Raw genomic sequence first — 13,132 nt, 5'->3', positions numbered from 1 at the left:
AGCACCTTATGGACTGTTTGAGTGGCGCTGCTGTGGCTATCTCTGATGATTTGATCACTTCTATTACTAGGGTGGTTAATCTTTTTCTTGAGGGTCGGTGTCCTCTTCCTCTGGGTGAGTACATTGCCAGCGCCCCTCTCACGCCACTTGTTAAACCGGGTGGTGTGGTTCGTCCTATTGCTGTTAGCACGGTCTGGAGACGACTTGTCTCTAAGGTTGGTGCTTTTATGGTTGGTCCTTCTTTATCTTCTTATTTTGATGGGCTTCAGTTTGGGGTGGGTGTGTCCGGTGGAGAAGAGGCTATCTTGCATGCCTTGAACCGGCTCATTGAGGCTCAGGGTGCTGAGGTGGGGCTTTCTATGTTGCTGGTGGATTTCCAGAATGCCTTCAACCTTGTTGATCGTGTGACCATGCTTCAGGAGGTCCGCCGTCGCTGCCCGGTTCTTTCCCGTTGGGTGGAGTTTTGTTAATCCAGCCCCGCCCGTCTTTTTTACGGGGAGCACTGCTTGTGGTCTTGTCAGGGTGTCCAGCAGCGTAATTCGTTAGGCCCTTTGCTTTTCGCTTTGGTTTTGCATCACTTAGTATGCAAGATTCGGGACACTTTTGACCTCACTATGCAAGCGTGGTACTTAGATGATGGCACCATTGTGGGTGATACTTTGGAGGTGGGGAAGGTCTTGGATTTGATTATGGTGGATGGCCCTCGTTTTGGACTGCATCTTAATGTCTCCAAGACGGAGGTCTTTTGGCCAGTTGAAGATCCTCAGAGTCGGCTTCCTGGGGTTTTCCCCCCTTCTATTTCTCGCCCATTGCGTGGTGTTACAGTTTTGTGTAGACCTGTCAGTGCTTCTCCTGGTTTTAGCAGTGAGATTGTGGCGAAGAGAGTAACCAAGACCATTGAGCAAATGGATTTGGTTACGAGGATTGAGGACCCGCAATGTGAGTTGCTTCTTCTTCGAGCTTGTACTGGTATTTCCAAGGTCTATTTCTCACTTCGTACTTGCTCCCCTAGTGTTTTTGGGTCGGTCCATCTTCCTTTTGATGTCGCTGTTCGTTCCAGCTTGGAACGTATTGTCACCGCATCTGGGCCAGGTTTTGGGGATTGGCAGTGGCGCCTTGCTACATTCCCTTTTCATCTTGGTGGTCTTGGTGTCTATGCGGCGGGAGATGTTTTATTTTATGCTTTTATTGCGTCCCGTTTGCAGTCTGGTGGTTTGCAGGCTAAGCTCCTCGGCCCTTCTGGTATTGTAGCTGCTGGACCTGCTTTGATGATGGCGCGCGGGTGTTTACTGCGACTACAGGCTCTGGTATATTAGGTAACCCTAGTGAAATTGCTGCCCCCAAACTTATGAAGAAATTGGCAACATTTATTTCGCGACGGTTGCTGCTGCCTCGGGGTTTGTTTTCTCTTTGACACCACGCCAGCTGGCTTTATGGCAGTCTCAGCAGGGTTCTCACTCCTCTGATTGGTTACGTGCGGTTCCTATCTCGGGGTTGGGTCAGACTATGAACGGGAGGACTTACCGTAGTGTGCTTGGGTATCGTCTGGGTGTTCCGTTATTCACGGTATCTAGGCCCTGTCCTGCTTGCTCTCGGGTTTTTGCTGAGGATGTTTTTGGCGACCACGCTGTTTCTTGTACTGGTACTGTGGGCGTTAAACATCGGCATAACCTCGTCTGGGACACTCTTTTCGACATCTTTTATAGATATGGTATTACTGCGGGAAAGGAGGTTGATATCGGTTTGGTTGATGGACATGGTGGCTCTCTTCGTCCTGCGGATTTGTTGCTTTATTCTTGGGACAGGGGGCGTGATTTGTGCGTTGACTTGACATGTTCTTCTCCTTAGACTCAAAATGGGATGACGGATTTTCTGCCTGAAAGGGTTGTCGTTGATGCTGCTCAGCGAAAGTGTGCTAAGTATGGGGATTTGTGCGCAACAGCGGGCTATGGTTTCCTTCCTTTTTATTTCTCTTCACTTGGGGAGCTGGGTTCGGATGTTGTTGCCTTGCTCAAGCGGATCCAGAAATTCTCGGTATCTCAGGATGCGGGGTCTCGGGTGGCCGCTTACATTTTTACTAGACTTAGCTTTGCTGTAGCTAAGGGTGTGGGAGCCCAGATTGTCTCTCGGCTCCCGACCAATTTCATGTAAACTTTTATTTTTCTTTTAATGAAAACTGCGCGCATCCTATAATAATAATAATAATAATAATAATAATAATAATAATAATAATAATAATAATAATAATAATAATAATAATAATAATAATAATAATAATAATAATAATAATAATAATAATAATAATAATAATAATAATAATAATAATAATAATAATAATAATAATAATAATAATAATAATAATAATAATAATAATAATAATAATAATAATAATAATAATAATAATAATAATAATAATAATAATAATAATAATAATAATAATAATAATAATAATAATAATAATAATAATAATAATAATAATAATAATAATAATAATAATAATAATAATAATAATAATAATAATAATAATAATAATAATAATAATAATACGCTTGCTCTTTGTAGAGGGACCAAGTGGAGAAGGAAGGTTGCGTGTTGTGCCCTTACTGCTACTATTTACTACATCTGGCAGGAGAGGAATAGGCGTGTGTTTGATGGAGGTCATTTGGGGGTTGGCAAGCTTCTAGCTATGATTAAGTATGATGTTTGTGTGCGAATGTATTCTTGGAGTAATGGAGCTGTTGTATCCCAGCTACTATCTATGTAGTTAGGCTGTTTGTGTGTGTTATTTGTATTTCTAGCTGGTCCTGTTTGTAAGTTCGGTTTTTTCCATTTTTTAATGAGAATTGCTGACTTCTTACAAAATAATAATAATAATAATAATAATAATAATAATAATAATAATAATAATAATAATAATAATAATAATAATAATAATAATAATAATAATAATAATAATAATAATAATAATAATAATAATAATAATAATAATAATAATAATAATAATAATAATAATAATAATAATAATAATAATAATAATAATAATAATAATAATAATAATAATAATAATAATAATAATAATAATAATAATAATAATAATAATAATAATAATAATAATAATAATAATAATAATAATAATAATAATAATAATAATAATAATAATAATAATAATAATAATAATAATAATAATATTGAGAGGAGAGGGGAGAGGGAAGTGCGATCGTGACCTAGTGCTTCAAATGCCTCTCTTCACCATCAAAAGCTTTTTCTTGCTCGCCTTGAAGATCACCTTTCAATACGAGATTTATGCCGTCATCATCAGTACCTCCATCATCACCCTCACACCGTCGGCGTTTGATCTTCGGTGCTGGAGTGTCGGTTGGGGTGGTGGTTTTCGCGATTAGGGCAGTTCCACGTTTTAGGGCAGACGGGTTTTGCGATTTAGGGCTTCCTTTTCCGGTGAGTTGCCGCCGTTGACTACCAACATCCACCCACGTCGACCTTTAGACCTTACGTCGTCGGTCAGGGGAAGGTTTTGTTGGTCGTTTTCCGGCGAGGGTCAGTTGTCTCGTGGGTATAGCGATAAGCCGTCTTTTTCAGGGGCATTTGTCGCCTTCTTGCGTCATTTGTCGACCTACGCTGCCACCAGTTGGCTATTAGACCTCAAGTCACCGGTCATCTTGGTGGTGGCTGACGGCAAGGCTTTGTTTTACCCCACACCGGTGCGTTTTTTATTGTTCTTTACCGTTTGTTTTTCTTTCTTTTCGCTGTTTCTTTTGTTCTTCTTGTTTGCCGTGCTGTGGTGGTCCCTTTCCCTGCCAGTGATCGGCCACAACACCTGCCACCGCCTGGGGTGTGTGGGGTTAGGTTTGTTGTGGGTTTTGCGGTTTGTGTGGTGTGGAGTTCGGGTTGTGTGAGTCTTGGGCCGGTTGTCATCAGTTTTTGGTGGTGGTCCTTCTGGTTTTCAACGCCACCGTGTGCGAGGAGGGGTGTTGGGGTTCTGTTGTCCTTTCATGCCTGAGCTAGTACGGTACCATTGTCCTTTTTCGAGTCTACATGGGTGTCGGGATGGTTTCGGAAAGGGCCTTACAAAGGCAGCTTGGAAGAAACATTTGCAGGACCGACATTGTCATGGCGGGGCGTTGGACCTTACGCGGCAGACTCTTTCTGATAGTTTGACTGTCTATTCCAACGCCGAGAGTTCTTTGAGACGGATGGGGTTCTGGTTGTGTGGGGTGTGTTTTATGATCCATACTCTTGGTGCTAGATGTCGGCATAATCGGGGTGATATTGTGGAGCATCCGGAGTGTGTTGATGGCATTTACTCCTTCCATATTCATGGTATTCCGAGACCTTTGGCTCCTTCTACTTCGGTTTCTTCTGATGATAGTGTGGAGCTCGTTCAGTGGTCTATATCTTCGTTGGATCGTTTGCTGTCTTTGGGCCTTCGCACGGTGAAATCTATTCCTCCTAAGTGCCGTCTTGGGTTTGCTCGGGCTTTGAAAGGGGCCTTGGATGCGGTGTTTGATGCCCCTAGTGATCTCTCCCGCTGGGTTCGTTTGCTTGCTTTACCTCTTTGTTTGCTCAGGACTTTCGCTCCTCGGAGTAATCATGAGTGTCGGTCTCTGCTATTCGGCGTCGGATCGGGAGGAGAGTATTGCCAGGGCTATTCTTGCTTGGGGGGACGCTGGGGGGGGGGTTTGCAGTTGTTACAGGAGTGCTTTGATGAGGGTCCTTCTTCTTTTTGTGTGGATGAGGATCTCGATTTGAGTGACCTTAACCTCCGCCAATGCCGGCGGAAAATATCAGATGGCCATTATCTCTGCTTTGTACGAGTGCTTTCTTCCTCTGGGGTCGCCCCCTACTCCGATGCCACTCTCGTGGCCCTGCGTGAGAAGCATCCTGTCGCCCCGCCTCCTTCATTGCCTCCTCTGTCTGGGGATCATCATCCTCTGGTTGCCTCTTCCGCGGTGGTCTTGGATATGATTCGGAGCTTCCCTCGTGGTACTTCTTGTGGGAGGGATGGTTTTCGTGCCCAGCACCTTATGGACTGTTTGAGTGGCGCTGCTGTGGCTATCTCCGATGATTTGATCACTTCTATTACTCGGGTGGTTAATCTTTTTCTTGAAGGTCGGTGCCCTCTTCCTCTGGGCGAGTACATTGCCAGCGCCCCTCTCACACCACTCGTTAAACCGGGTGGTGGAGTTCGTCCTATTCTTTGTCGTGCGGTCCGGAGACGGCTTGTCTCTAAGGTTGGTGCTTCTATGGTTGGCCCGTCCTTATCTTCTTATTTTGATGGGCTGCGATTCGGGGTGGGTGTGTCCGGTGGAGGAGAGGCTATCTTGCATGCCTTGAACCGCTCATTGAGGCTCGGGGAACAGGGGGCTTTCTATGTTGTTGGTTGATTTCCAGAATGCGTTCAACCTTGTTGACCGTTCGACCATGCTTCAGAGGTCCGCCGTCGGTGCCGGCTCTCTCCGTTGGGTGGAGTTTTGTTATTCCAGCCCGGCCCGCCTTTTTTATGGGGAGCACTGCTTATGGTCTTGTCAGGGTGTTCAGCAGGGTGATCCATTGGGGCCTTTGCTTTTCGCGTTGGTTTTGCATCCTTTGGTTTGCAAGATCCGGACACTTTTGACCCCTCACTTTGCGGGCATGGTACTTAGATGATGGCACCATTGTGGGAGATACTTTGGAGGTGGGGAAGGTGTTGGACTTGATTAGGTTGGATGGCCCTCGTTTTGGTTTACACCTAAATGTCTCCAAGACGGAGGTCTTTTGGCCTCGTTGAGGATCCACGAGCCTGCGCTCCGGGTTTTCCCCACTTCTATTTCTCGGCCATTGCGCGGTGTTCTTGTTTTGGGAGGACCACAAGATTGTCCTGGTTTTAGCAAAGAGATTGTGGCGACGAGAGTAACCAAGACCATTGAGCTGATGGATTTGGTTGCGAGGATTGAGGACCCGCAGTGTGAGTTGCTTCTTCTTCGAGCTTGTCTTTGGTATATCTAAGCTCTACTTCTCTCTTCGTACTTGCTCCCCTAGTGTTTTTGGGTCTGTTCATCTTCCTTTTGATGCCGCTCTGCGTTCTAGCTTGGAACGTATTGTCACCGCATCAGGGCCGGGTTTTGGGGATTGGCGGTGGCGCCTTGCTACATTCCCTTTTCATCTGGGTGGCCTTGGTGTTTATGCGGCCGGAGATGTTTTGTTCTATGCTTTTATTGCGTCCCGCTTGCGGTCTGGGTTTGCGGGCTAAGCTCCTCGGCCCTTCTCGTGTTGTAGCTGCTGGCCTGCTTTTGATGATGCCGCGCAGTGTTTACTGCGACTACGGGTTACGATATATTAGGTCACCCTAGTGAAATTGCTGCCCCCAAACTTATGAAGAAATTGGCGGATATTTATTTCACGACGGTTGCTCTTGCCTCGTAGTCTGTTTTTTTCTTTGACACCTCGCCGGATCGCTCTATGGCGGTCTCGGCGGTTCTCACTCCTCCGATTGGCTACGTGCGGTTCCTATCTCGGGGTTGGGGCGGACTATGAACGGGAGGACTTACCGTAGTGTCTTTGGGGTATCGCACGGTGTTCCATTATTCTCGGTATCTAGGCCCCATCCCCGCTTGCTCTCGGGTTTCTGCTGGGGATGTTTTTGGGGACCACGCTGTTTCTTGTCTTTGATCTTGTGGGCGTTAAACATCGGCATAACCTTGTCCGGGACACTCTCTTCGACATCTGCTATAGATCTGGTATTTCTGCGGGAAGGAGGTTGATATCGGTTTGGTTGATGGGCATGGTGGCTCTCTTCGTCCTGCGGATTTATTGCTTTATTCTTGGGACGGGGGCGTGATGTGTGCGTCGACCGACGGGTTCTTCACCTTTGACTCGGGCCCGGGTTAGCGGATTTTGTGCCGGGCCGGGTTGTCGCTGATGCTGCTCAGCGAAAGTGTGCTAAGTATGGGGATTTGTGCGCGGTAGCGGGTTATGGTTTCCTACCTTTCTCTTTCTCTTCACTTGGGAGTTGAGTTCGGATCTTTGTGGCCTTGCTCAAGCGGATCCGGAAATTCTCGGTATCTCGGGATCTTTGGGGCTCGGGTTGCCGCTTACATTTTTACTCGTATTAGCTTTACTATTGCTAAGGGTGTGGGAGCCCAGCTTGTTTCTCGGCTCCCCACCAATTTCATGTAAACCTTTTATTTTTATTATAATGAAAGCTGCGCGCATTATATAATAAAAAAAAAAAATAAAAAAAAAAAATAAAAAAATAAAAATAAAAAAATAATAATAATAATAATAATAATAATAATAATAATAATAATAATAATAATAATAATAATAATAATAATAATAATAATAATAATAATAATAATAATAATAATAATAATAATAATAATAATAATAATAATAATGGTAGAGTTCCGGTGAGAACGGGGCTTATCGTGAGAACCGTGAGAACAACTCTCAACCGTCCATCAAATTATCTGACGGCTGAGATTAGACGCGCGCTTCTTTTATAGTTTCGCGGAAAACAAAAAATAAGACTGTACATGTGAGCAATATCAAGCCTACGTAACAAAATCAAACCACACGAAACAAAATCAATCGATTTCATCATTAATTCTTCCTTTATTTCTAAATTTTTGTTTTTCGACATCAAATTTAGTGATCTAAAATCGATTATTCATCATCAATTGCTGTGTTCGAAGCGCAAATCAGAGTCAATTTGTTCAAACTTTTGCATTCATCAGCTATTCAGTTATTTCAAGATCAAAACTTTGTAAGGAAAATCGGAATTGATTTCGCCATTCATCTGGAATTATTGTTTTCTACAGTCAATATTGACGTATGTTCATTCAATGTTATTTAATTCCTTTCTGAATCGTTGTTGAATTGATTTTATGATGATGTTAAAGTTGAATTTAATCAAATTCAACTTAATTTCGGATTTGATTAAATTTAGTTATTTAGATTTAATGTCCAGAACCACAAAAACATTAATTTTATAATGAAAAGTGTTAAATTAGGGTTTATAGTTTGTTTGTTTGATTTTAGGAGGATGATAAATGCAAATGTACTTTGTGGTGAGAAAAATGTAAAAATAATGAGAAAGGAAAAGTGTGCAATTTGAAGTAACTGAAAAGTAATTTTGCATGTAAAAATAATGTGTTGTGCTGTGCTGTACACGTTTCATAAGGAAATGTCCAATCAGTCTTAGTGAAATGTGCATTATATATAATAAGGATGTGCAAGTAATTATTACCTTTTGCAAGTGGTCTTGCAACTGTGCACAATAAGTCACAATAAGTCAAATGACGGTTTGTAACTTGCTTATGTGGTGAAAAGACACGGCTATTCACATTAATTTGAATATTACTTCTAAATGTACATTATATTAATTATAAAAAAACATGTTCTATCAAATAAATTGTCCACTATCTATATTCATAATTTGCATTTTCTGATAATTAGGTGCAACTAAAATATCATTAAGCACTATTTGGAAAATGTACATTATATTATATTTAAAGGTACATTAAATTATTTAAAAAAGAACATGGAACATTATTTGGAAAATAAATGTGCTTTCAGTTTAATTCAAATGTCCATTACATATTTTCATAATGTGCATATACTGTTTTATGCAAGAGATTTAAGTAACATAGATAACTTCACCCAATTTATTAATTACCATGATTATGTTTGTGGCAGTTGAAAAGACACAACTGTTCACAAAATTTAGTCTCTTATACTCAATTAATCCACTATATAAACCCAAGAGTACACAACCACTTTTCCATCCTACCTTCATTTCTAAAACCTTTTCTAATAACCAAAACTTTTAATCTCTTCAGAAAACTACTTAATTTTCTTAAAAAAAACAATGTCTTACTCAAAGTGCACAATAGTCCACTACAAGAATGATGCTTACAAACAAAATTTCGTGGATAATTATTGGCAATGGAAAGTAAGCCAGTTTTCTTCAAACTGGTTTGATGGAGAAGACATTCCTGTGGAGATGGATATACCATCACACAGTCGTCCTTTACATCCTTTCCTTACTACTCAGGCATTGCTCCAGATTTTTTTTGACCGACTTGGGAGGGAAGAAAAGAAAAACATGGCCGAGGTGTGCAAGGCCTGGTCAAGGTGGTTCCTTATAGGGACCGAGCCAAGGGTAATTGCTAGGGATTATTACCGAAACGCGGTTCGGGGAAATGAAAATGGAATAATCACTGTCACAAAGAATAATCGGGTCCTTGAAAGATACTGCCTTTGCACGACTATGTCTATGTCGTGAAGAAATAATTAGACATCATAAACAACAAGCACGACAATATGAAAGATACAGACAAGAATATGATATTGAGGAGCAGTCTGGTGATGAGGGTTATTATGACTCCGACTGTTAGATTAGTTTAGAAGTATATAAGTTAGTTTTCTAGTTTATTGTTATTTTGTATTATCTTGTGTTTTTTTTTTTTCAGTATAAGCCTTAGTAGGCTTTATGCTTTTGAAAGCCTTAAATGGCTTTTGTAAATATTTTTCTAATATTAATGAAATAGTATTATGTCTATTTGTTTGTTTACTGTCATTAGCATTCAATACATTTTATATATGCTATATCAAAATGGACAACAATATTTCCTATGAACATTAGCAGTAAAATAAATGTTCCTTTAAAGGCATGATAATGGACATTGGCAGGAATACATTATATATGAACCTTTATTTGTACGAAATAAATTACCAATCTTTGTAGAGCATATTATAATCGGAGTACTGCATTATTAATGCAATAATATTCAATTTACTTACTTACTTAACTACTGTTGAAGCTAGCAATGAGTACAAGTGATGCAACTACGTCTTCTTCTACAAATGCACTTTAAAACACCAAGAACAAGAATTGAAACATTAAATGCACTCCAGTACATTCCATTCTGTCCAGAGGAAAAGAAACCTAAAGTAGGACAAGTATTCGAAACGCTAGAATCAACAGAGTTATTCTACAAAGAATATTGTACAATCTGTGGGTTTACGCCAAGACTTGCAACAACAAAAAGGATTAAAGGCAATGAGTTACCAAACAGTTTTGCATTAAGGAATGTTGTCTGCAATAGGCAAGGTGTAAAGGAAAGTAGAAAAAGGAAGAGGACTGAACATCGATATCGATCTGCGACAATGATGCACAATCTTATGTGACAGACATAAGCCGTGTGAGGCCGATTCCAAGAATTGACTGTCGTGCATTAGTGCAGTTCAAATACCAAGAAAATGGAACTTATATTGTTACCAGATTCGATGAAGCCCATAACCATCCACTTGCTTCGCCTGAATCTACAATATTCTTGAAAGGAAACCGAAAAATGACAGAGGTACAGAAACAATTTGTGACAAAGGTAAAGGTGCTAAAACTAGGTGGTGTGAAAGCCTATAGAGGTTGGAAGGAGCTGTGTGGAGGTTACGACAACATTGGTGCTACTGAGGTTGATTTCAAAAACTTTGTCAGGGACATAAAAACCTACATTAGTAATTTTGACGCGCAAATGTTTGTTGAGAATCTTATTGAGAAAAAAGACACATGCAGTTCATTTTACTTTGATTTTATAGTAGATGAAAACAAGTGCCTGGCTGGAGTGTTTTGGGCAGATCCGATCTGCATAAAGAACTACATCTTTGTTCGGTGAGGTGTTATCAATGGATGCTACATATGGAACAAACAAGTACGATATGGTGTTTGTGCCTTTCCCAGGAGTTGATCACCACAAAAGGTGCATAAACTTTGGAGCTGGGTTGATAGGTGATGAAAGTATTGAGTGTTACACATGGCTGTTCAAGACATTTTTGGAAGCAATGGGCGGGTGCCAAATAGAATTATAATTACCGATCGGGACAAATCAATGAAGTCGGTAGTCCCGGAAGTGTTTAAGGAGTCAACACACAGACTGTGCATGTGGCACATAATGAAGAAACTAAGAGAAAAAGTCAGTTATCAACTATTTCAAGATGAGGATTTTAAGACCAGGCTCAATAGGTGTGTTTGGAACAACCAACTTGAGCCTGATGAATTCGAAGAACAATGGGGGAAGATAATGACTGATTATCAACTTGTAGAACACGAGTGGTTTTCAGATTTGTACGATCTCGGGGGAACAAAGGATCCCCGCCTATTTTAAAGATGTTTCATTGTCTGGCTTGATGAGGGTTACTTCTAGGTCTGAGAGTGAAAACAGTTTCTTTGACAGGTTCCTCACACCTCATTTGACCCTTGTTGAGTTTTGGGTGTGCTATGAGAGTGCCTTGGAAGCACAAAGACACAAGCAGTCTAAGTTGAACAGTGACAACAAACACTCTGAAATCCCACGGAAAACAAAGTCAAACCTTGAAGTCCATGCTTCTGAAATATACTCGCACAACATTTTCACAGACTTCCAAACAGAATTGGTTGTAGCTTTGTCTGATTGCCGTTTTAAAGATGTGGAGAAGATTGATGAGACAAAAATATATATTCTAACAGACATGCAGATGCCAAATAAGTCATGGAATGTAGCATATTCACCAGATAACATGGAGATTACTTGTTCCTGTTCTATGTTTCAGAGAATGGGCTTGTTGTGCAGGCACTGCCTTTGGATTCTACACAACCAAGATTTTCAGAAAATACCAGAACAGTACATAATGCAAAGATGGACAAAAACTGCAATGAGTAAGCCTGTCTTTGATAAAGATGGCAAACTGATAGATGTCTCTCAAAAGTTTTCTGACCGGAAAAGTTTGAGTACTGAGCTCTAGCAAGAGGTTTATTCTTGTGTCAGCGTAGCTGAGTGTGATGATAACAACATGAAGCTTTTGATTGAAAAACTGAGAGATATTAGATTGGATATGATTAGTAACAGAAGTGTTCCAGCAAAGAAGAAAGATAAGATGAAAGAAATAGAAAAGTATGTGGGCTGCAAAATACCTCAGAAGTTGGTGATTCATGTTTCTAAAAAATCTAAAAACAAGGGTAGGACCAAGGGCAAGAGAATTGAATCACAAATGTTAAAAGCCCTAAAGAAGAGAGGAAAACAGAAGAGGTACTGCAAAACATGTGGCCGCCAAGGACACAACTCTAGGACTTGCAAAGAAACAAACCATCTGACAGGTATGTATAATTTGGTTTCTTGTTAAAGCATATTACATTAATGTTAAATAATTATTAAATTATACAAGTATAGCGCATAATGTTTACCTTCCAAAATCATCACTCTTATATGGAGGCACATAAGCTCTTTGTGCAATGAACATTATTGTTGTTCTGAAGGCACATATGAGAATTTCAGCAATGTATATTTGGTTTACATTGAATGTATATCAATTTAGTTGTTCATTTTGGCCATTTTCTCCATATAAGATCTAATATTTAATTTATATTCTGTTGCATATTCACCAAATACCACCATGAAGATGACGACGATGAAGGAGATGAATCTGATGATGTGGAGGACGAAGATGAAGAAGATGAATCTGATAACGAAGTGGAAGGTGCAAATTTTTGATTCAAGGATAGACATCCATAATATACACTACGAGAACATTCTTAAAGGCTTGTATGTACAATTCGATTTTACTGCCAAAGTACATTACTCTTATAGGCAAAGTATATTACATTTGTATTAAAGGATCATTATTGTTGTTCTGCAAGGAACATTCTTAAAGGCTTGTATGTACAATTCGATTTAACTGCAAAAGTACATTACTCTTATAGCCAAAGTATATTACATTTGTATTAAAGGATCATTATTGTTGTTCTGCAAGGAACATTCTTAAAGGCTTGTATGTACAATTCGATTTCATTGCCAAAGTACATTACTCTTATAGCCAAAGTATATTACATTTGTATTAAAGGGTCATTATTGTTGTTCTGCAAGGACATCATCAACTTGATTGGAATTGTTTTCCCAGAGTACAATAATTTTAAGGCGTTTTGCACAATAAACATTATTGTTGTTCTGCAAGAACATAATAAACTTTATTGAAATTTGTTTCCGGAATACAACACTCTCTTGAATTAATTTTTTTTCAAACTTCAGGTTGTTCGACTCGTAGCTTCCTCAATATATGTTACATTACTCACACACATGTCACAAACGAAACTAAAAAAGTT

The 13,132-nt window shown here is 40.1% G+C and overlaps 2 protein-coding genes across 2 annotated transcripts; both read left to right on the top strand.

The window, feature by feature from the left end:
* The first annotated feature begins 9,864 nt into the window (after positions 1 to 9,864).
* Positions 9,865 to 10,673, top strand: LOC141613580 (protein FAR1-RELATED SEQUENCE 5-like). Its single transcript, XM_074432319.1, has 2 exons — positions 9,865 to 10,111; positions 10,192 to 10,673. Exons 1-2 carry the CDS (start codon positions 9,865 to 9,867, stop codon positions 10,671 to 10,673), a joined length of 729 nt encoding a protein of 242 aa, XP_074288420.1.
* Positions 10,674 to 10,683: 10 nt separating this feature from the next.
* LOC141613579 (protein FAR1-RELATED SEQUENCE 5-like) lies at positions 10,684 to 11,778 on the top strand. The gene is made up of 2 exons (XM_074432318.1): positions 10,684 to 10,847; positions 11,202 to 11,778. Exons 1-2 carry the CDS (start codon positions 10,684 to 10,686, stop codon positions 11,776 to 11,778), a joined length of 741 nt encoding a protein of 246 aa, XP_074288419.1.
* Positions 11,779 to 13,132: the final 1,354 nt, after the last annotated feature.

The sequence above is a fragment of the Silene latifolia genome, chromosome 11 (genome assembly GCF_048544455.1).
Source record: "Silene latifolia isolate original U9 population chromosome 11, ASM4854445v1, whole genome shotgun sequence".
Taxonomy (NCBI): Eukaryota; Viridiplantae; Streptophyta; class Magnoliopsida; order Caryophyllales; family Caryophyllaceae; genus Silene; species Silene latifolia.
The sequence above is the reverse complement of the archived record's forward strand: the minus strand, read 5'-3'. Positions and strand labels throughout refer to the sequence as shown.